The following is a 25,064-nucleotide window of genomic DNA, read 5'->3' as shown; positions in this document are numbered from 1 at the left end:
CTCGTTACAAAGAAAGGAAGAGCATTTCCTGAAGGGTGCCCTGAGGCCCAGAGGAGCTCAGGTTAGGGACCCAATCAGGCCCATCTGGGGTTAGCTCCGGAGGCTCTACGACCTTTAGTCAGTGAGCGTGACATGCTCAAGACAGCAGTCTTGTCGGTGTCACATCTGCAAGGAGAAATGGGGGAGTTGCGAGCTCTGTCAATCCATAATGAGCTCTGCAGGCCTATGCCGGATGATGGTATAGTCTTGCCCCAAACCGGCCTTTCTCCCCAATGTTTTCAAAAGGGCACGTCTCAATCAGGTGATTGAGCTCTGTCCTACCATCGTCATACAGACAGTAGACATACAGAGACGGAGTCGGTCCTCACTCTGCCCTATTGGAGCATTAGATTCGTATGCCAGGGCCACACAAGGCCCACAGAGTAACGAACCAGCTCTTTGAGTGCTTCAAGTGAGAGTGCATGGATCACAGAGGTTATCCAGCACACAAACAGGTAGGAGTACCAGTGCCGCCTGGAGGGCAGGCACACTCCACCTGGGGACGCTGTGGAAAGGTGCGTCTCTGACAGACCTGCACAGCGGCGACATAGTCTACTCCGTCTAATGTACATTCACCCGGTTATACCGGCTGAACATGCAGCATTCGCTCCCTTCGGGGAGTTGGTCTCGCATGCTACTCAGCGGTGGGTGTCATTGTCACCTTCACCAGTCAAGCCAGCCTTGCGTCTAGTGGGCTGGCTTGGGCGGCCCTTCACCCCTGTGGTCTCTGGCCTTAGCGTCTTGCAGGGCCGGGCTCTGGGTGGCGCCTAGCGCCTGAGCATTTGGCGGCGGATGGCGTCTGGCTGTCCGGCCGTTCCAGGGGTTGTAAATACATTACATTGAACATACATGATGAATCATTCCAAATTCAGTATGTGCTGGGTCGAAGCCCACTGGTGTTGTCTTTGGGGTTCTGGGACTGCTTCGCTTCCTCACGAGGTGTCTTACAGAGTTCCCCATACATATGAAATATGTTGGGTGGAGAGATAGTCTCTGATACGATAGAGAACGTGTGGTTACGTGGTAACCTATGTTCTCTGAGTGAAGAGACTATCTCTCCACCTCGATGTCGCTCAGAAGCGGTGTCGATCAAGTAAACCAGTGTAATCACGCACCACCTGGGCCTTATATACCCGTGCGTGCCAGTGCACTGGTGTGTCTTAAAGAGGTATCCACGTCACAAGTGAGGTGGGGACATTCCCCATACATATGAAATATGTTGGGTGGAGAGATAGTCTCTTCACTCAGAGAACATAGGTTACCACGTAACCACACGTTATACTACAGTATGTGGCTCCACCTGCATCTTATTGCCTACAGTATGTGGCTTTCTTCATAAAATGACCGGTAAAATCATTTCACATATTTTGGAATGTGAAAAGATGAGATGAACCTTGTCAAATCAAGTAGCTATTTAGCTGACTGGAGTGGAGAGTGACCTAGCATTTAGTTCTCTTTAGTGTAACAGAGCCTACTGCCTGTCCAGTCTACACTGACAATAGCAGAACCCTGCCCTGACACTGTTTCACCAGAATGGAAAATAGACTTAATTAGTATCACTTGTAATATGGTTACTGCACATATACTATAGCCTAAAAATAGTGCGCGTAATGCACAACATAGATACTGTACAAATTCTGAAGTGTGTCTTTAAAATTTTACCAAAATTGAATATTGGATCCAAATATTTGTATCATCTTTGCTAAACAGTTGGAAAAAAGCACGAAACAAGACCCATAATGTATAAAGCCCACGGCAGAAGACCTTCAACACATACTAACTGTTGTTCAACAGAGAGATGATGTTCATAAAACCCTGGCAAACCCAAATTCAATACTCTCCTCTCCTCATCATATACTGTATCATGTTGAGAAAACTACTCCAGTAAGACCAGAGTGAGAGCATGCCGTCTCGTCAAGAAGACTGAATAGGGTACAACATTGTTGAATAGGATACAACACTGTTTAACATACAAATATATTGTTTCATTTGTGGGAAGGCCAGCACAATTGATTGATTGATTGATTGATTGATTGATGGATTTAATAGTTTATTAGACATAAATGTAAAAACAGCAACAGAGTACAGTCATACAATCAGTCCAAAAGGGATAGCACAAAAAAGTCATTGCGGTCTGGTGCAATCAGTTCATAGACAAAACCAGGACTACTGGTCAGAGTACCAGAGACAGGGCCTTCACATGGTCACTGGTCAGAGTACCAGAGACAGGGCCTTCACATGGTCACTGGTCAGAGTACCAGAGACAGGGCCTTCACATGGTCACTGGTCAGAGTACCAGAGACAGGGCCTTCACATGGTCACTGGTCAGAGTACCAGAGACAGGGCCTTCACATGGTCACTGGTCAGAATACCAGAGACAGGGCCTTCACATGCAGCATCAGAAAGATTGATGAAGTTGTACATCGGCTGCTCTCGTACCCAGATCTCTTTGCATATGATGACAAATATCATAAATGCTACCTAAAACACTAAATATCTAAACGAAATATAGCAGCTATAAAACAAAGAATTAGAACAGCAGACCAGTATCTATGTCAAAGGTTTTATTAATCTCACTGAAGTAGTTAACATATTTCTTTAAATAAATGAAAGTGATGACAAGTCATCACTTTCAATAAATAAGAGTTATGACATACTGAAGACACTGGTCCATGGTTTTCTTCATCGATATATCTGCAGGTCTATGTAGTAGTTCTGGATTTTCTTGGAGATTTGCATCTTCTCTCATTGTGCCCATTTCCCATGGGCACACTTTTAGAGCATGCAACATCAGACTTTCCATGTTCTACAAATTATAATGCTGTATGTTTCCAGGGTTTGTATTTAGACAATATCATCTTCTTCCTCAGAGTCAGTGTCTTCTGTATGTCATCATAACAGTCAAGGAGTTTATATACCGTAAATGGAAATTGGTGCATTTACAGTATATAGAGCTTTTATCCAAAGCACTTTACATAGATTGTGCATTACATTCACACATTCAGTCACACACCGATGGCAGAGGAAACCATACAAGACACCGACCTGCACATCGGGATCAATTAGGGGTTCAGAGTCTAACTCTGGGGGAGCCCTGGATCGAACTGAGAATATGGTATGATATAGTACTACCGGTATATTGTTAGTTCACACTGAATTTTGTCTTGCGAACCTCACGGTTCTCCATCCAGCCGCTCTATTGGCCACTCTATCCCTGAGGCACTGCCGCCTCGGCATATTACCGGTATTATACTGTATATTGTATATTTGTCATCATACACAAACAGATCTGGGTACGAGAGGAGCAGATGATGTACAACTTCATCAACCTTTCTGATGCTGCATGAAGGACCTTAAGTCTCTGGTACACATACCAGTACCAGCCATAATGGCTGTCAGGGGTGTATGACTTTCATCCGACGGAGCATTGGTCCGAACGACAACCTACCTCCTCCCTCACCCTAACCCTAACCTCCCCCGGGGCAGACACCTAAACCTAACCGCAACCCTCTCCCGACCCGCAGCGCACCTCGGAGCAATGCTCTGTCGGATGATAGGACGCCTTCCGGCTGTCAGATGTTCTGGTCTTGTACTGGTCTTCACACAAATTAAAAATATCTTTGTATGTTAAACAATGTTGTATCAACCCTATTCAGTCTTCTTGATGAGACTGGTGCAGGCATGCTCTCACTCAACATTTGCAACTTGCTCATTACTGCAGCATATTGTCTGTATATAGAGCCACGGTTTTATGAACATCATCATCTCTCTGTTGAGCAACATTTAGTAAGATCATTTTAATTTTGAGTATCTGCCGATACCGATTTTTCCCCATCTGAAAATTATATTTTTATGCAACTCCTCCAATATCACAATAGTACAATATCCCAAATCACGGACAATATACAGTCTAGTATCATGATATGGATATCATATTGATACTAGGGATGTCCCAATCACATTTTTGTGCTCCTGATCTGATCATTTAAAAATGTCATGATCGGCCCCGATTTCCGATACACTTCACATTATAAGATCACATAAGATGCACATAGGTGGAGCCAAATACTGTAGTATAAATTGACTGTAACCAAATAACTCAAATAACAGAAATTAATAACTTGATTATTTATATTTATGAGGATAATATTGAGATTTGAGCTTGATGAGGGAACAGGCTTTCGCCTTTGCTGCCCCAACCCTGTGGAATGCCCTCCCTAAGGCACTCAGAGATGCCCCTACCCTTCAAACCTTCAAATCCACCCTCAAAACCCACCTCTTCAAAATTGCCTTCCCTTTTCACGGTCTTTTAATGTCCTTTTTCTATTAAAGTTGTTTTTAATTTGTTGTTACCTCTGTAAACCCCCCCCCCCCCATGTAAAGCGTCTTTGGGTACTCAGAAAAGCGCTATATAAGTTTGAGATATTATATTATTATTATTTAACATCCAGGTCATGTGCTGCAACAATAATAGTTAGTAGTTCCACTGTAGGCTTGCATATTTCTCTATTGAAGCGGCATCTATTTCTTCACAATTTCTCATTTCTCAAGTTTGAGACATTTCATACATTTTAGGGACTTCTACTCAAGTGATTTGTTTATGTTTTCCCACCCTTGATAAGTGAAGTAAAAATAAAACTAATGTGATACTGTAGATTTCATTAGTTTTATTTCCCCCCGTTTGGGACACCATATACGTTTTGTGGCATAACTCCACGATTATGCAAGCTACATTTACACAATTGGTATTGCTGGATTCAGTAGAACCTCACCTTTCCTACAAGCCATCATATGTGTTGCTATGACAATCCATTCCAGAGTCACTACAAAGTAGAGAAGACATCTACATAGATGTACAATTCCGCCTACTGTAAGTATGTGTTCAAATGACTATATCTCATATTGACATTCAGATATTGACATTCAGTCTTTTCTAGAATGTAGAGGTATGTTCTGGCTTCAAGTATGCCAAGTTTTGAACCTCTCAGAGCTTCCATTGTGAATCTACATGCCTTTAAGTGCCTCAACCACCAGACGGACAGGCTTTATTTTTAGTTTGAGGTGTATAACTTTAAATAACAATTTCACCACTTTAGCAGTAAAATATTTTTATACAAGAATCCATTTCATGTATGGGAGGCCTTAGAGATGAGGAAAAACTATGTTGTGTTTGGTCCTAACTCCGGTAGGGGTATCTCGAAACTTTTTGACTGTTTGTTGCAGGACTAGTGGTGCTCTCAGGTGGGTGGGGAGGGAGATCCACAGTTCGGGGGCGGCCAAGCAGAAGGCCCGGTCGCCCATGGTGTGCAGGTTGGTTTTGACGGGTTTGAGGCGGTTTGTGTTTGAGGAGCGGAGGGAGCGAGTGGAGGGTTGGGGGGTGACAAGTTCCTTGAGGTAGGAGGGAGCGTTGCCGTGGATGCACTGGTGGGTGAGCAGGGAGATCTTGTATTCGGTGCGAAATGATACAGGGAGCCAGTGAGTGAGCGGAGGATGGGTGTGATGTGCTCGTAATTGCGCACTCTCATCCTAGCAGCACTATTTTGGATGTATTGGAGCCTTTGGAGGCTCTTGCTAGGGATCCTGATGAGAAGTGCGTTGCAGTAGTCCAACCTGGAGGAGACAAAGGCGTGGACTAGCTTTTCGGCGTCGGGTAGAGTGAGGGTGGGACGCAGTTTTGCAATTTCCAAAAGGCTATTTACAAAACGGTTCCTTTTTTGGTATTATATAATTTCGTAGTGAAAATAGCCTAATCTACAAGCTTTGGGCATTGGTATTATTTTTCCATTACTTTTGCGTGCTGATGCAGTAGGTAGGGCATTCAATTATGACACATTTTTTAAATAGTTGTAATATGGAGATTTTGGCCAGACATCTACGAGATAGGGTTCAAGTGGTTTAACATGATTTGTAGTGTATTTTTTAATGATATCAATCTGTCTTAACTTTGAGAGTAAATTAATGTGATAGAATCAGGCGTGGGAGACTCAATGCTTCACCAATTATCTTCCTCTATTACTGGAGATGTCCACCCACATCTGATATGGAATTCATTATCATTTCACTAAACCTCATTCATTATATAAAATGAGCTATTGATTGATTTAGTCGATTGATTCATACATCAGTTATTTATTATTTGTTTCTAGACATAGATGTAATATAGAACAGTAGTTCTCAAAATGGGGTTCAGGGACCCCCAGGGGTCCTTCATTGGGTATCAGGGGGTCCCATGTAAAATGAATTAATATAGCATCAAAATCCGTTTAATCACTTGGATCTATTTAAAAAAAGTGAAAATGTGGAATATTTTTTAAACATCTTAACACAAATTTTGTATGCGTTGGGGACAAAATATTTTCAGTGGAAGTCCACAGCCAAATGCACAATAATTTATAATTTGGGGGTCCTTGACATGAAGAAACATTTAAAAGTTTTAGAGGAAAAATATAATCACAAAAAAAAGAATCCAGACAGACTAATCCCCGAGCAGGGATCATCCAGTATGGCAGAGGGATCTCTCCTACTGCGTCCGTTCAGACAACTAAAACAACCATTAAAAGACGGTTTGTATTTGGCACCGGGGGAAAGATGAAAGGAACACTGATCGTATTGGCGAAAAAACAAGTTAAAAAGAAAGAAACAAACAAACAAAACATGAAAAAAAAGTAAAAAACCTAAAACAATCTGTCCGAAAGCATTATCACAGAATGGATTCTGTCTACTTATGTATGTGTCTTTTGCCCTCGCGCCCATTCCGCTGTCTGTGTTTTGTCGTATCTGTGTTAATCTGTTGTTGTCCCTGTAGCTTGTGTTTTGTACCTGAACAGCATGAGTATTTATGTGGTTCTGTGTTATCTGTTTTTGTCGCTCTCCACGTAGCTTCTTTTCGCAGTTGGGCAGAAACAAAACATGTCCAAAACAATTACTTTTCAGGATAAATAAATAAATTACTGAATTAATAATAACAGTTCTGTACAATACATTATGTGTTGTGAAGGTGGTCTGTTTTGTGTTTGTCTTTATGATGCCGCAAGCCATGCACTTGTAGGCCTCACTCACACATAAGACACAAGCAAGACACATTGGGCTCCATTTTTGTCTCATCTTTCTAAAGCCACTATTTGGGGATTTAGGAGTGGGGAAAGGGTGTTCCCCCACTAAAGTTGATATTTTGGTTACCTGTCTAAATCCCTTAAACACCTCCGTTACCCGTTATATTATGCATTGGTGTGGTTTGGGCGTTACAATAATTAAACCAAATTTAACCAATCACCAGTCCACGTGCCATTGCCTTTAATAGATCCCTTATCCGTTAGTGCTGTATTGCTTCATAGCCTTACGGTCTATAGCCCATGGAAGAGTGTTGCGTTGCTGGCATCCCCCCCCCCCCCACATGTCGTTCTTTTTGTCTCCACCAGGCCGAAGGCATGGGGGGAGAGTATGTTTTGCACTCCGTCCGTCCGTCCGTGTGTGTGTCCGTCCGTCCGTCCGTCCGTGTGTGTGTCCGTCCGTGTGTCCGTGAGCAGCTAATCTCAGCCACCGTTAACCCGGTCGATGCCAAATTTTGCACACACACTCCCTGGATGCCAACGATGAACCTCTGCCCCAAACTTTCCAGAACGGCCTGTTATAGCGCCACCAAGAGGCCGCTTTGTGCAAAACAAGTTTTTGCACAGTACACCTACAGATTTTGTCCAAACATCACGCAAATTGGTACACAGTCTAATTGTCTCCACCAGGCCGAAGGCATGGGGGGAGAGTATGTTTTGCACTCCGTCCGTGTGTGTGTCCGTCCGTCCGTCCGTCCGTGTGTGTGTCCGTCCGTGTGTCCGTGAGCAGCTAATCTCAGCCACCGTTAACCCGGTCGATGCCAAATTTTGCACACACACTCCCTGGATGCCAACGATGAACCTCTGCCCCAAACTTTCCAGAACGGCCTGTTATAGCGCCACCAGGAGGCCGCTTTGTGCAAAACAAGTTTTTGCACAGTACACCTACAGATTTTGTCCAAAAACACGCAAATTGGTACACAGTCTAATTGTCTCCACCAGGCCGAAGGCATGGGGGGAGAGTATGTTTTGCACTCCGTCCGTCCGTCCGTGTGTGTGTCCGTCCGTCCGTCCGTCCGTGTGTGTGTCCGTCCGTGTGTCCGTGAGCAGCTAATCTCAGCCACCGTTAACCCGGTCGATGCCAAATTTTGCACACACACTCCCTGGATGCCAACGATGAACCTCTTTCCAGAACGGCCTGTTATAGCGCCACCAGGAGGCCGCTTTGTGCAAAACAAGTTTTTGCACAGTACACCTACAGATTTTGTCCAAACATCACGCAAATTGGTACACAGTCTCTCTAGAGCCATTCAACGAAACCGGTATTTCAGATTTCTCAGACTCCATCCTGATTGGTTAAGATTGGCTTCCAAAGTTCACAGGAGTGCTCAGTTTCAAACAAAATGCTGCAAATCATGAACACATCGCATGATTTCCGTGAAATTGTGCACCCACATTCCTACTAGGCCAAGGACGAAATGCCACATGAACAATTTCGACTCAGCCTCAAGGTGGCGCTATAACTGGCCGAAAAGTGTTTTTACCTCTAACTGCACGGATCTGTGGATAACTTTGTATGCCAACTCCCTAGAGGCCAAGGAAAAACCTTTGCCTGGAATTCTTCACATCTGCTCATCCTGGTGGAGACCTGTGCCCAGAAGGGCACTATTTTCTTTTCTTTTTTCTTCTCCACCGCACAGAGCCAAGAACACTCGTCTTTTCATTGAGTCACAACTCGCTCAAATCTTGCTCATTTAAGAAAATTCAAAATACTATGTAAACTACGAAATTCGGGCTTTCATTTGGTATATAGATCGAGCGTGTAGGCCGTCTCTACGAAACGGTATCAAGCGGAAAGGAAAGGTTGGTCAATTAGATTAAACGCCATTTGCTGCGCTATGGGATGATGAAACTGAACGAACAAATGCGTGGAATCGCACATAGTCTTTGACTATACAATTATAAACACAATGGACACAAGGAAGGCACTCACTTCTGCTGATTATAGGAAAATTACAAAGACAATAAGGAGAGATGACGCAGCCTTACTCCAAGGATATCTCCATGCAGGCGCGCAGCCCACATCGCTTTACCAAACTAATTTGGCACGGTTTACGGGTATAAGGTGGTTACAGGTGGTTTTAAACTCCACTATCGTCTTCCCAAATGTGTGTGACCAAAATAGCAATCTAGGGGAAAGCGTGCCAACACGCCCATGACCACACCTCTAGGCGCAAATACCGGTGTCAGCAAAAAAGATAGTGGGTGACGCTGGACGAAAATACCATTATCCCCCATTTAGACAGGTTAAAAACATTCATTTTGAAAGAATATATATTCATTGATTTGCGACACATTTTTACGATTTTTAACATAATGTTTAAACACCAAAAGGGGTTCCCGCCCAAAATGGGTTAAAGGTGTAGTGAAACGGAAATGGTGAACAACATGAAAATGGTGTTTCAACATGAAACACCGGTCTGAAGTTTCTGAACCAATCAGAGCGTCGCATCCCTTCAGGCGATGGGACGGTAGCTAGGGATGGTGGCTAATGCTATGCGCAACAGCGTGGTGTGTGTTTGTTTATAAATCATATGGTCGGCCAGCTACACCAGTTTACTGTTATGTGGCTTATTTCTACCCTATAATGTTTTCAGATACATATTTTAGCGTGATGATTAAGTTGAAAGCGAGTAATACACTGCCTGGATGTTATCTGGAATGGAAATAAAAACGGAGTATTCTGTAATCAATAGCAGCTGTGCTGAATGGATGCGCAAATATGGGGAATTAAACGGGTGAGCTTCATTGTTATTGGCTTTTATCGATGTGTATCTCTACACGTCATCACGCAGCACGTTTTCGTTTTAATAAATAAATAATGCAATCATTTTATGGACCTTTGATATAAAAACATATAGGATGACCACGGATATGGTCTAAAAGTGTGAAAAACGTCTTTTTCATTTCACTACACCTTTAAGGGACAGAGAAAGCTCCTATATTCATTTTCGGGCAGCGGCTCAATTGCGGGCCGCATTGCAGGTAAATTCGGAGACGAAATTGGAGCCCATTGTGTCTTGGATGTTGCGAGTGTCATGGCCGCCTCAATGCATTTCCAATGGGTGTCACTTGGTTTGAAGACACAACCTTGTTACATGGGGGGAGGGCAGAAGAAAGCCATGCAACAGCCTTGTTGCCAGTCATGAAACCATGTGACTCCCATTGGAAATGCATTGAGGTGGCCATAACACACAGAAGAGGCCGTAGACAACTCCTCTACCTCTTGTGAAATCTGAGAACTCATCGGCACAAGAAAAAAAGGAAAAACACCGCCCTCTGTAGTTTTTTCCTTTGAATTCACCTCTGTGGGCGGCGCCCAGTAGTATGTGGATAACAGGATGTCGTCCCGTTTGGTCCCTCCTCTTCCGGTCGCACGTGTCGTTGTTTTCATTCCTAACATCTGCTGCGGAGCTCTAGCTCCGTCTTCATGAATTGCATTTTCATAGTGCTCAAATCGCTTTACAGTTTACAATGGTTCATTCACTCGTACATTGGGAGGTGAAGCGGAGAACAGTCGACGTCAACTCCCATATTCACACACCAATGGTGGCAAGCTACCATGCGAGGCACCGACCGACTCATTGGAGGCAATGTGGGGTACAGTGTCTTGCCTTAGGGCGGCTGTGGCTCAGGAAGTAGAGCAGTTGTCCAATGATCCCTGGGTCGGCGGTTCGAAGTGTCCTTGGGCAAGACACTGAACCCTACATTGCCTCCAATGAGTCTGTCGGTGTGAGCTTGCCACCATTGGTGTGTGAATGTGGGAAGTGAGGACGCTGGCGTCGACTGTTCTCCGCGTCACCTCCCAACGTATGAATGAATGAACCATTGTAAAGCGATTTGAGCACGTGGAAAAGCGCTATGAAAATGCAATTCATTAAAAATGCAATTCATTGCCCGGGATTCGAACCACCGATCCACGGATCATTGGACGACCTGCTCTACCTCCTGAGCATAGCCGCCCCAAGCCGCCTGTCTTGAGAGATTACCTCTTAACTCTCTTATTGTAGGGGTGGCGGGACTCGAGTCAGTTTGGAGGCGCTGCTGAAAATAGATCTAAAATATTTTCTGCTACTTTTGCGCAACAAAGTAGTAGGGCATTAATGTACAAACAAAACTAAAACAATAGTGTGGTTCAAATACGGAGATACAATGTTTTTGCCTGCCAGTGGTATTCTGTTATGTATCTCTTAACAGTATGAGCATTTATGTCTTATCTGTTGTCTCTCTCCGTGTACATTGCTTCTGTTATGTTTGAAACAGCATGAGTATTTATATGTGATATTGTGTTATCTGTATTCTGTCTCTACGCTATACTTTTTGTACTTTTACTCAAATTTTAATACGGGACTTTTACTTGTAACGGTAGTTTGCTTTTATGTCGTCTCTGTCGGGTGGAAACCTCATACTGTATGTTCAAACGTGTTACTTTTCACGATTCAAATTAAAAAAGAGTCAATCAACAATAGCAGATCGACAAGCACAAAACACACCAATTCGAACTCCGTTTCGAGCTTTCAGATCTGCTATTTTTGCTAGGTCTGTGTGACGCGCTCGCTCTAGTATGATCACGTCGCAGCCTCGCAGGGCATTCATTTACAAAAAAAAACACAAGGTAAAATATGGAGATAAGATGTTTCTGCCCGACAGCAACAATAATATACTGTTATGTTGTGCTTTTACTTAAGTAAAACAAGTCTGAGTAGTTCTTCCACCACTGGCTATGTACCTGAACAGCAGTATTTCGGGTATTCAGTCTCATCTGTTGTTGTCTCCGCGTAGCTTCTGTTATGAACAGCATGAGTGTCTAACGTGATTCCAGTTTTTTATCTGTGTTTTTTTTCTCTCCATGCGTCTATAGCCTCTGTTATGTACCTGAACAGCATGAGTGTGAGTTGGACGGCCAGGATTCAGATCTTCCTCACCTTCTCTAAGCTGCTGGCCATCGCCATCATCATAGTGCCTGGACTCTATCAGCTCTTCAAAGGTATACCAACGCTCCCCGCAGGACAGGACAGACAGCAAACAGAATGTCCCATTTCACAATTTGCTCAAATTTAAATAGCAGATCTACGATTACAAGCTCACAATGCACGTGGTCGCATTACGTTTTATATATCTGCAGTATAAAGTGTTGAATATGTTTTGTAATAGTAATCAAAATCTGCAAAGTGCTGGATGTTAAACGGACTGAATGTTTTACAACATGCACTACATTCACAGTTCACACATTAACACACAGATGGCAGATGGCAGGGGAAACCATGCAAGGCACCAACCTGCTCATCAGGAGCAGTTAGGCCGGGGTTCAGTGTCTTGCTCAAGGACAAGCCAGAGATGCGTTCAGGCGTTCCATGGGGTGTTAAAGAATTGATAGATCCAAATGGACCCTATGGGTCTGTAACTCTCTGGGGCCTATACATTCCATCTGGTGAAAGGTATAGGGCAGCACAATTGTCATTGCTATCTTCCGACCAACACAGTTTTACACCCCTGCTGTCTAAATAACAAATTATCTTGTGCCTCTTTAGCGCCCATGGGCATATTGGTCTTAAAATTAGCTTTGGTTTGCACTTTGCGTTTACACCAGTTTAGTTATAGTCTCATCTCCAGAGCAGAGCAGGTAGTTCGCAATCACAATGCATGCACACTGATTGCAATCAAAATCCTTTCGATTTCAACACCCACGTTCAACATGAGACAAACATTGTGCTCAAATTGGAGATGAACTATTTTCAAGCACTTGATTCTTCTTCATTAATCCTGTTAATAAGAATTAGACAAGCGGTGCCGGTGAGGAGAGAAAGGGAGAGAGGAAGGAGATGCATTCATTTCAGTAAACAGCTCTAAGCCATCGGTACTTAATTACTAGTGGTAGATGACAGGTTTTGTTCATAGAAATATGTAGAAATTCCTGAGTTGGACAAGAGGAGACATTAGCCCATTCTGACCTGAGATCAGATTCTAAAAATGTCTTCTACATCCTGACAGTTTTCTGAAAAAGCTATGTTTCTATGTCGTTCTTCGATTTTGCAATAGCTAAAGCATAACATAATGCTAACAGCCTAACACCAAAAGGGGTACCCGCCCAAAATGGGTTAAACAGTGCACCCACGGCCCAATTAATGAAAATTACTTTTTAATTAATATTCTGCAAACTGGTGCAGCATATAAGAACCTAACTGATTAACATACCTCACATTACTGCATTTTAACCATTACTTATTAGTTGCATTAAATGAATAGAGGGAATATCCAATCAACAAGCTCACAATGTGCCACTTTGCATCATCATGTTGTGAGTTTGTAGATCAGCAATTTCTGCTGGGGCTTTATGAGAAAATAAGGCAATTCTATAAATTAAAAATACAATTCCTTTGCACTCCACCAGGGGGTGGGGTGACCCGCGGTTTGAACACCACTACACTAAGGAATCCAGTACATGCAATAACACCCTGACATCATTGTTGCCTTATTGTCTCCACCAGGCCGAAGGCATGGGGGGAGAGTATGTTTTGCACTCCGTCCGTCCGTGTGTCCGTCCGTCCGTGTGTGTGTGTGTGTGTGTGTGTGTCCGTCCGTCCGTGAGCAGCTAATCTCGGCCACCGTTAACCCGGTCGATGCCAAATTTTGCAGAACGGCCTGTTATAGCGCCACCAGGAGGCCGCTTTGTGCAAAACAAGTTTTTGCACAGTACACCTACAGATTTTGTCCAAACATCACGCAAATTGGTACACAGTCTCTCTAGAGCCATTCAACGAAACTGGTCTTTCAGATTTCTCAGACTCCATCCTGATTGGTTAAGATTGGCTTCCAAAGTTCACAGGAGTGCTCAGTTTCAAACAAAATGCTGCAAATCATGAACACATCGCGTGATTTCCGTGAAATTCTGCACCCACATTCCCACTAGGCCGAGGACGAAATGCCACATGAACAATTTCAACTCAGCCTCAAGGTGGCGCTATAACTGGCCGAAAAGTGTTTTTACCTCTAACTGCACGGATCTGTGGATAACTTTGTATGCCAACTCCCTAGAGGCCAAGGAAAAACCTTTGCCTGGAATTTTTCACATCTGCTCTTTATAGCGCCACCAGGAGGCCGACATATGTAAAACACATTTTCTATTATTACTCCTTCAGATTTTAGCCAAATTTCACGCAAATCGGTACACATGATCTCCATAGTCATGTGATCAAGACAGGTTTGTTGGATTTCTCATATTCCATCCTGATTGGCCACGATTGGCTCCTACAGTTTTCAGGAGTAGCCCGCTTTGTACAAATCCCCACAACTCCTCAACGCAGCGTCCGATTGCCATGAAACTGTGCACGCATATTCCCACTAGGCTGAGGAAGAAATCCTGGTGGAGACCTGTGCCCAGAAGGGCACTTTTTCTAGTTTGGTCTGTAATAATCTGCCATCATTCCACAGCTTGTGATGAATCTATCAATCTAGTTTTCTTACTCTTACTTACTCTTGGTAGGCTATATTGTTATATTATCAATGAAATCACACCAATGTGAAGTGAGCGGCACTCTTATCATCTTATACATCATCAAACATTATCTCATTCTGGCCAATCACAATTTGCGTCCTCACTTTTGTCTTCAATGTTTGTGAAAATCGCTGTTATATGCTGTCGTTAATGACTTTATGTGTGGGAATTGTTAAGTTTAAGTGAGTTTAATGTGAGGATGATTTAATGGCAGCCTTTGCTGGCAGCTTCTGTCTCCTGTTCAGCAATACGTAGGCTACTGTACAACAGTCCAGTTGATCTGTTTTATGGTTATGGGTATTTTTACGATTGTTTTATTTAAGATAGCCTTTGATGTTCCGAGCTCACCTTGACATTTATCAGAGTATGGTGCTTGAAACTGCACAAGAAGTATTGATGCCCAATCTTGCAATTGGTGTCCTTGTGTGTGTGTGTGTGTGTGTGTGTGTGTGTGTGTGTGTGTGTGTGTGTGTGTGTGTGTGTGTGTGTGTGTGTGTGTGTGTGTGTGTGTGTGTGTGTGTGTGTGTGTGTGTGTGCGCGCGCGCGCATGTGTGTGTGTGTGTGTGTGTGTGTGTGTTTAACTAGGGGAAACCAGAAACTTTGAGAATGCCTTTGATATGGGCAGTGTGAAGTTGAGTGGCCTTCCCTTGGCCTTCTACTCAGGGATGTATGCATACGCTGGGTGGTAGGTACACACACACACACACACACACACACACACACACACACACACACACACACACACACACACACACACACACACACACACACACACACACACACACACACACGTGAGGCCTTGCTTCTTTCTCTTTACACATAATTGTTCAGTTCATGATATTCTTATCGTCCAGTGTAACTGATATGTCTTTCATTTCCTTTACCAGGTTCTATCTGAACTTTGTGACTGAAGAGGTGGACAACCCTGAAAGGTGAGAGAGAGAGAGAGAGAGAGAGAGAGAGAGAGAGAGAGAGAGAGAGAGAGAGAAAACCAATATACACCCAATCTACAATGTCACAATGCATATTAGACCTTGTAGATGTTTTTGGATAGGTTTGGTGTATCTATAATACAGACCCCAGTCAGGTATATCCCATGGGAGACCCCATCAGTCAACAAAGTAAACTATACGGTTAGGGTTTTAAATTATTTGATTTTGGAATTGTTTTTAATTGATAAAAAGTTGGGACTTTTTACTTTAAACTTACGTTTTTTGTTTTTTTTATATATATGTTTTTCTGTATGAAACGGGTTTGGTCCGTGACCCGAACATGGGTCCCAACCCACTGTTTGTGAAACAGTGATGCAGAGGGTTTCAGTTGTTAAACCAAGTAACATGATAGTGTCTGTGTCTCCGTCCCTCAGGACCGTGCCGTTGGCCATCTGCATCTCCATGGCCATCGTCACCTCCTGCTACGTGTTGACCAACGTAGCATACTACGCCGTCTTGTCCGCTGAGGAGCTGCTGGCTTCACCGGCTGTCGCTGTGGTAACAATTCATTTTACTACTACTACTGCATAGAGGGTATGCACGTGGCAGCATCTTCATACCTGGAAGTTATGTGGGAACGCCTACTGAGTTGCAAAAACTATATACTTTCTGTTTCTGGCCTTGACAGCCCATGCATACAGAATAGTCCTATCTGATTGCATTAAACAAAGTTAAACTCACTTTGCCACTGGATTTGCCACTCACTTTAGGCATGTGCATACCCTCTATAGCAACTAGTCCATAGTCTCCATACCCGTCATTTCCACCGTCCATCCGGGATATAGAACTGCAACCATGGCTATAGCATCAGTCCCATAATCTGAGAGGACAATTCACAAAAAAACGCTAATAAACGTTTTACATTTGGGGGAAAAGTGAAACATCACTCTCTTTGTAATATGCTAATGTGAGGAGGCTTGTGGTTTGAGGGGAGCCCTTAAGTCTGTGGTTCTCAAAGGGTTCTGCAATTTTAATTTCAGTTTCATGCCAAGGACCCCCCATCTGGTGACCATTTCTGACAGACATTATAAGTCATTGAATTACTATTACTTTTTGTTTTTTCATGTCATATGAAAGCGGGGAATCATAGCTCAAATTGACATATTGGTTGTGCAGTTTGAGAGTTGAGAAAACAGGCTTGAAAGGTTCACTTCTGTGGACTAACATTACACCTGGCTACATGTTTAAGCATTTAACATGTCGATTTCAGCTCTGACACTTATTTCAGACATGCTCTAGTATGTGAAGAGTCTGCCTGTGCTATTAACTCAGTTAAAATGAGAATTTGCGTGATGGCATGCTCTCAGTCAAATCTGGTCACAAATAGTAAGAATAAGATTCAGTTTTGTGATCTGTGACTTCAGGGGGCGCTGTTTTCCCTTCATTCCTCCAGCAGTCCACCAGCAGTGTTGCCATGTCTGCTTATTATTATTATTATTATCTGGGCTTCATGGGACCAACAAAAATAACAGGTTTTTAGCTGTCCTGAACAGTAAGTCTCCCTGCGATGTATCTGGGTCAACCAGGGACACATTTTGTGCCAGGGACATGATTTGTGTTTGTGTTGTTAAACTCAATTGAGTCTCCTACTGGCTAGTCATCAAATGATTGGCTCAGGAATGCAACAACAACAACAACAAAGCATCTCCATGAATTCAAGGCTTCATGGGGTGTGTAATGGATAGAAAAAAAGTCTTTTTTGTGGTGAACTACACCTTTAACCACCCAGTCAGTGTAAACAGGTCCTAGACATCACCTCGCCCACACTTTACGATACTTATGAAGGTTGTATTATCCACATTATAGCTCCATTGAGCCCTATTTGGCCGTCCACTTGTCTTGAACGGAACCCGATGCTTCAAAACACACGTCTGGACTCCCACTTATTAGCACTGTTTACTCCTCAAGGAAGGAGGGAAGGTTCTACCACCGCCTTCCTGCACTTAAGGTGTCATCATTAGTGGACGGCGCCCGACACCTCCACTTCCCATCACAAAATAATAAAAGCAGCTATAATGTAATTGTCAGCGCTTCCCTGCTAATGCTAATCAGATCACACACGCACACACATTCCCTAATAACAGCATCTTGGCCTATTAGACAGAGGGGGGAGTGCTATGACTACTACTGTACAAGCCTGCAGGGTTGGTGTGTTAGACCGGTTCACTAAAGAACCCCCCCCCCCTGGATCGAATCACAGACGTCCTTGTCCTCTAACGCGGTTAGCTTTATTGCGCTGTATGTGGTGAGTGATAAGATCTGCCTTAAGAGAGGCGTTAAGAGCATTTATCAGTCCTTTTATCAGGGAAGAGATGGGAGGGCATTGCTGCATGCTGGTGCTCTTCTCTCCTGTATATATATAGGCAGGGAATAAAAGTCAGCCTCTCAAACTGGTTCTGGATTGCAAGAACTTGATTTGAACTGTGAAAGAAGAAAGAAGAACAAAGATGCACATAGAAGGCATTGGCAAACTTTGGGGGCTGCTGCTGCTCATTATAAAGCAATATGGAAGCATCGTTAGGACACGGAGATACATTATAAATGCATTATACTTGAACATGATGAGATGCAAAAACTTTCACATTATGCAGGCTCCGTGTATAACTAATAACACTATATCACAGGAACGGCAGCCTCACAATGCATACCATTATTGACTTGTAATGGCATTTAGTTCCCTATGTGATATTTGAACTAAAGAAATTCATATTGCATACGCACGCACGCAGGCACGCACGGTGCAATTTTGGCCAATGAGTTTGTATAGGCCATCACGAGAGGGCCATCTACCCATCACTAGGCCATCGGGCACTCGCTCGACTAGATCATTGGTCATTGTCAAATCTGCTTCTGCCGCCGTTCTTGCCTAGTTTTTCTTTTTTTTTACTGGCACGTCTACGCATTCCGATTTTGTGAGAACGCGACGTGACATGTGACTACCAGTAACATTGAAAATGTGACTACAAAATGGAAATGTTCTTAATTTCAATACAGCAATGCATTGATATACATGTAGATATAGAAAATAGAAAATTTGACTTTCGTAATTTGCACTGCGTATGTACAGTACTTTGTCAACCACTGGTTTCAGCTGAACTCATTGTGTTTACGTCTCTCTCTCTCTTTCTCTCTCTCTCTCTCTCTCTCTCTCTCTCTCTCTCTCTCTCTCTCTCTCTCTCCCTCTCTCTCTCTCTGTGATTTCATTGTCTCTCTCTCCTCACAGACGTTTGCAGAGAAGGTGTTGGGGAACTTCTCCTACGCTGTGCCCATCTTCGTGGCCATGTCGTGTTACGGCTCCATGAACGGAGGTCTCTTCGCCTTCTCCAGGTCAGTGCTTCTGAAACAGACCCCAGGTCAGTGCTTCTGAAACAGACCCCAGGTCAGTTCTTCTGAAACATTCTCCAGGTCAGTGCTTCTGAAACATTCTCCAGGTCAGTGCTTCTGAAACATTCTCCAGGTCAGTGCTTCTGAAACATTCTCCAGGTCAGTGCTTCTGAAACATTCTCCAGGTCAGTGCTTCTGAAACATTGTCACGTCAAGGACCCTCCATATTGCTATGCATTTGGCCCACGGACGCCCATCTGAAAAGACACCAAAACTTTGTATATTCTAAAATATTCTTTCACAGAATAAAAACAGAAACGAGCGAGACTTAAGAAACAATTATAGAGATTAAACTAAACAGGCAACATGAAGCAATTAAACGGATGCGACAAATGAGAATTCAAAGGACTAAAAACAACTGAGAAACACGAAATAGCTTGCTGGAAAGAAAAGCACATGACATAATAGTTAAAGAAGTACAAGTGATTTAACTCCCTGTACTGCAAAGCAATAACGCTAAGCCTTCTGTTGACAATCCCATATATTATGAGATTAATTTCCAGCAGGCAGGGTGGTGGTAATAACTCTGTTTCAATCATACAGGTTAAGGATGAAGGAACCTAATAGTGTAGCATATTCATTTTCATGTTCATTCGCTTGCGCCTCACTCACTTATGTGTGTGTGTGTGTGTGTGTGTGTGTGTGTGTGTGTGTGTGTGTGTGTGTGTGTGTGTGTGTGTGTGTGTGTGTGTGTGTGTGTGTGTGTGTGTGTGTGTGTGTCTCCTGGCAGAATGTTCTTTGTGGCATCACGAGAGGGCCATCTACCCGAGGTTCTGTCCATGATTCATGTTCGCAGAAACACTCCACTGCCGGCTGTCATCGTCCTGGTCAGTATTTGGCAAACACACACACACACACACACACACACACACACACACACACACACACACACACAAAGGTGTAAAGTAAATACTCAAGTACAACTCTGAGTTACTTTTACTGTACTTGAGTATTTCCAATTTTAAATACGAAAACATGTGAAATCGGACATTCTGTAATACTAATAATAATTGTAATAATAATGGATTGCATTTTTATAGCGCTTTTCTATGCACTACGTGCTTACTCAAAGCTCTTACAATGGTCCATTCATTCATACTGTATGTAATAACTTTTGTACTTTTGAATAAATGTTGAATGCAGGAGTTTTACTTGAAACAGTATTTCTACATTGCGGTATTTATTGACACTTGTACTTAAGTCAATAAATGTAGTACTTTTTACACCACTGCACGCACTGCAGCACCATGCAACCAGTATCAGACTTATAGTTGCTAATCCTGTACCACCAGCCTTGACATTAGGATATGATGGGTCGTGTCACCATGTGTGAAATGCTGGAGAGCTTTTCAGCTTTTCAAGAATCTTAAGAATCAAGAAAGGTATTATTTGTCACATAAACTGTTGGTGGGTCTTTGTTCCGCTTCCACAGAACCGTGCTAACATAATAACACAATGCACGGTAACAGTAATACAAATATAAGTAAGAATGTCGAAAACAATAGACAGACAGACAGACAGACAGACAGACAAATAGCTGCTGCGGTTATTGTTTTATCTTAACTGTGTGTGTGTGTGTGTGTGTGTGTGTGTGTGTGTGTGTGTGTGTGTGTGTGTGTGTGTGTGTGTGTGTGTGTGTGTGTGTGTGTGTGTGTGTGTGCGTGCGTGTGCGTGTGCATGTGCGTGTGTGTGCACGTGTGTGTGTGCACGTGCGTGCCGTGCATGTGTGCGTGTGTGTGTGTGTGTACAGTACCCTATGACGATACTACAGGTTTTCGTGGGGGACATCTACAGCTTGTTGAACTTCATGAGCTTCCTGCGCTGGCTGTTCATCGGCGTGGCGGTGATGGGACTCATGTACCTACGCTACACCCAGCCTGACCTGCACCGCCCCTTTAAGGTCAGTTTACAGTACACCCAGCCTGACCTACACCGCCCCTTTAAGGTCAGTTTACAGTACACCCAGCCTAACCTGCACCGCCCCTTTAAGGTCAGTTTACAGTACACCCAGCCTGACCTGCACCGCCCCTTTAAGGTCAGTATACAGTACACCCAGCCTGACCTGCACCGCCCCTTTAAGGTCAGTTTACAGTACACCCAGCCTGACCTGCACCGCCCCTTTAAGGTCAGTTTACAGTACACCCAGCCTGACCTGCACCGCCCCTTTAAGGTCAGTTTACAGTACACCCAGCCTGACCTGCACCGCCCCTTTAAGGTCAGTTTACAGTACACCCAGCCTGACCTGCACCGCCCCTTTAAGGTCAGTTTACAGTACACCCAGCCTGACCTGCACCGCCCCTTTAAGGTCAGTATACAGTACACCCAGCCTGACCTGCACCGCCCCTTTAAGGTCAGTTTACAGTACACCCAGCCTGACCTGCACCGCCCCTTTAAGGTCAGTTTACAGTACACCCAGCCTGACCTGCACCGCCCCTTTAAGGTCAGTTTACAGTACACCCAGCCTGACCTGCACCGCCCCTTTAAGGTCAGTTTACAGTACACCCAGCCTGACCTGCACCGCCCCTTTAAGGTCAGTATACAGTACACCCAGCCTGTCCTGCACCGCCCCTTTAAGGTCAGTTTACAGTACACCCAGCCTGACCTGCACCGCCCCTTTAAGGTCAGTTTACAGTACACCCAGCCTGACCTGCACCGCCCCTTTAAGGTCAGTTTACAGTACACCCAGCCTGACCTGCACCGCCCCTTTAAGGTCAGTTTACAGTACACCCAGCCTGACCTGCACCGCCCCTTTAAGGTCAGTTTACAGTACACCCAGCCTGACCTGCACCGCCCCTTTAAGGTCAGTTTACAGTACACCCAGCCTGACCTACACCGCCCCTTTAAGGTCAGTTTACAGTACACCCAGCCTGACCTGCACCGCCCCTTTAAGGTCAGTATACAGTACACCCAGCCTGACCTGCACCGCCCCTTTAAGGTCAGTATACAGTACACCCAGCCTGACCTACACCGCCCCTTTAAGGTCAGTTTACAGTACACCCAGCCTGACCTGCACCGCCCCTTTAAGGTCAGTTTACAGTACACCCAGCCTGACCTGCACCGCCCCTTTAAGGTCAGTATACAGTACACCCAGCCTGATCGGCACCGCCCCTTTAAGGTCAGTTTACAGTACACCCAGCCTGACCTGCACCGCCCCTTTAAGGTCAGCATACACCCAGCCTGACCTGTACCGCCCCTTTAAGGTCAGTATAAACCCATCCTGATCTGCACCGCCCCTTTAAGGTCAGTATAAACCTGACCTGCCAACAGAATGCACGAAAAAGGCAGTGAAGAAGACCCGTGAACCGGCTGCGTTAGTCAGAAGTAGTAATTAATTCGTGCCACCATGGATCACGCTCCTTTAAGGTCATTAACACCACAGACATAAAAAGGTAGATAAAATTCGTCATAAAAAGTCCATAGACTTGGCCACACAAATGACAGATGTTGGAGGGGCCCTATAACCCCTCAAATAATGTGACACCAGCGTTGTATGATATGTAAAATATGACTAAACCATTTTATTATTCACTATCAATAAAGGCATAAAAAGCCACAAATTAAATCTTAAAAAAAGAAATATTCCGTATCGATTTGTTGCAGCCCTAACTCTCTGTCTGTCTGTCTGTCTGTCTGTCTGTCTGTCTGTCTGTCTGTCTGTCTGTCTGTCTGTCTGTCTGTCTGTCTGTCTGTCTGTCTGTCTGTCTGCCTGCCTGCCTGCCTGCCTGCCTGCCTGCCTGCCTGCCTGCCTGTCTGCCTGCCTGTCTGCCTGCCTGTCTGCCTGCCTGCCTGCCTGCCTGCCTGCCTGCCTGTGCCTGCCTGCCTGCCTGCCTGCCTGCCTCCTTCGTCCACAGGTACCGCTCTTTATCCCGGCCATCTTCTGTCTCACCTGCTTCTTCATGGTCTTCCTCTCTCTCTACTCGGACCCGGTCAACACGGGCATTGGGTTCGCTATCTCCCTGACGGGCGTTCCGGCCTACTACATCTTCATTGTGTTCGACCGCAGGCCCAAGTGTGTTCAGAGAGCTTTAGGTGAGTACTTCTCAAATGTGTTCATGTTAAGGACACTCACATGTGTGCATGGGGGTGTGGGTGCATTCCCACTGGAAGAATTATTGAAGATAGTAGTAGGTTAAGATCAATGTCAAGTTGGGCAATTCAATTTACAACCTGCCTTGTTGTAAATAGTTTTTTCCATCCTCAGATTCCATCAACAGATTCTTGCAGATCTTACTGGAGGTGGTCCCAGCTGAACATTAACACCCGTCATCCCTTCCTGTTCCTCCAACCATGCGTCAGATGATATTTAATGAGATTTTGCTCTCACAGACAAAAGATTATGCTCACTTTCAGAATACGAAAAATAAGAGCTGTCGCTTATTTATCATTATGAGCATGAGTATGACTCCAGACCGCCTCGGACTCATCCAGTGCAGCACGGAGACGCAGACATCCTGACGGTGTGTGTTTCCCAATTGTGTTAAACTGCCTGTCATTAACCACATACTGTATGTTGGAGTCCCTCAGGGCTCTATACTAGTGTGTTTTCTGTTTTCGATCCACAGTAAATATCTTCGATGTAAATAGCCGATCTACAAACTCACAATGTGTTAAGTTGCGTCACTTTGTGAGCTTGTAGATTGGCTACATTACAACTGGTGTTTAAGTGGTTAAATACAGTTAAACCCTGTGCACTTCATTGACTGGAGTCCACCATGGATGGCTCTATCCTTGGACCACTGTGTTCCCCCCCTATAGTCTACACACCAATGGGTTTGCTAGATTGGCTATTTGTGCCAAATATTTGGTCATAATATTGTACATAAACTTTTCTCATTAAATGCCTTCATTTTTAGTATGTTTACATTTTTTCATCATTAAAACGTTGCCAAACTCACCTGAATAATTCAGTTCATGTTGGTTAAACGTCACTGCCTTTTTCACATTTGAATTTCAGTCTTATGGTATCTAACCCTAAGCCATGCTCTGTTTGGTCTATGCTTTGAAGTGCAGAGAAAAGCAATAACTTTGAACAAAAAACAAATAGTAGCAGTTTGTTGAAATCAATCAGGTTTCAATTCACTGCAAGTAGATTTTCATACTGGACTAAAATTAATGAAAACTAATGGCTTGAATGAATGGCAGACAATGGTTTGGCATTAATGACACCATTTTCAGAAAAGCACACCATCATAAATGTTTCACAGTCTTTGCAATATTGTGTGTGTGTGTGTGTGTGTGTGTGTGTGTGTGTGTGTGTGTGTGTGTGTGTGTGTGTGTGTGTGTGTGTGTGTGTGCACGTGCACGTGCGTGCATGTGTGCAATGTGCATGCTGCACAAGCGTGAGACATTAAATGTGATTGTATCCAATTTTAGTTTTCAGCTTCATTTTAGATTTTAGTATTGCAATGTACAGGAGGTGTTATACAATTTAGGCATTTAGCAGATGTAATGTTGATGTGAAGAAGTGTGAACAATTTATTTTTTATTTCTTGGTACTGTCAGTATAATGGAGATAGCAAATCTGTGCAGTTTATTCATACTCAATGTCTATGCTGAAGCAGCAGGTTGTATTATATGATATCCATTGACTGTAAAAAAGAAAAATGGTTGTGACTCGTGAGTACGACCGCAAGTCTGCAACCAGTGTGCTCATCATGCTGACTTGATACTATAGTATAGTGTTTGAAAACAAAGTCTTTATGAAAAGGTTTAAGGTAATTAAACCAAGTATAAAGTCCCCCACTGACATCAATGGAATGGAAATACAATGGAAAGAGGAGAGGAGGAAAGAGGAGAATCAACGCCACTTGCGCGGCCATTAATGAGAAGTGCAGTGTTTTATTACCTTCTATCTGCCTACGCCTGTATAGAGCGGTGCAGTCCCGCCCACTCGAGACCCGGAAAATAAATCCACGTTCATTTTCCTCATAGACTTTTCAGAAAGTATTTATTTAAAGACGTTTTCGCCGTGGAAAAAGCCAACTCTTGTTGTGACAAATCATGACAATAAACACAATGTTTTGGGCCAAACAAAGAATTAAAAGT

The 25,064-nt window shown here is 43.8% G+C and overlaps 1 protein-coding gene across 1 annotated transcript in view; it reads left to right on the top strand.

Annotated features, from left to right (window-relative positions):
- Nucleotides 1–24,042, top strand: part of slc7a11 (solute carrier family 7 member 11) — a 37,193-nt gene extending 13,151 nt beyond the window's left edge. The window contains exons 4-12 of the mRNA XM_083785345.1: nt 12,010–12,135; nt 15,229–15,328; nt 15,531–15,575; nt 16,010–16,133; nt 18,859–18,962; nt 19,750–19,846; nt 20,770–20,919; nt 22,871–23,048; nt 23,221–24,042. Coding sequence (XP_083641471.1) covers nt 12,010–12,135; nt 15,229–15,328; nt 15,531–15,575; nt 16,010–16,133; nt 18,859–18,962; nt 19,750–19,846; nt 20,770–20,919; nt 22,871–23,048; nt 23,221–23,276 — 980 coding nt within the window. The 3' untranslated portion in view covers nt 23,277–24,042. The remainder of the gene's footprint in view (nt 1–12,009; nt 12,136–15,228; nt 15,329–15,530; nt 15,576–16,009; nt 16,134–18,858; nt 18,963–19,749; nt 19,847–20,769; nt 20,920–22,870; nt 23,049–23,220) is intronic.
- Nucleotides 24,043–25,064: the final 1,022 nt, after the last annotated feature.

The sequence above is a fragment of the Protomyctophum parallelum genome (assembly GCF_964188405.1).
Source record: "Protomyctophum parallelum genome assembly, chromosome: 16".
Taxonomy (NCBI): domain Eukaryota; kingdom Metazoa; phylum Chordata; class Actinopteri; order Myctophiformes; family Myctophidae; genus Protomyctophum; species Protomyctophum parallelum.
Note: the sequence above shows the minus strand (reverse complement) of the source record. Positions and strands in the feature narration are given on the sequence as shown.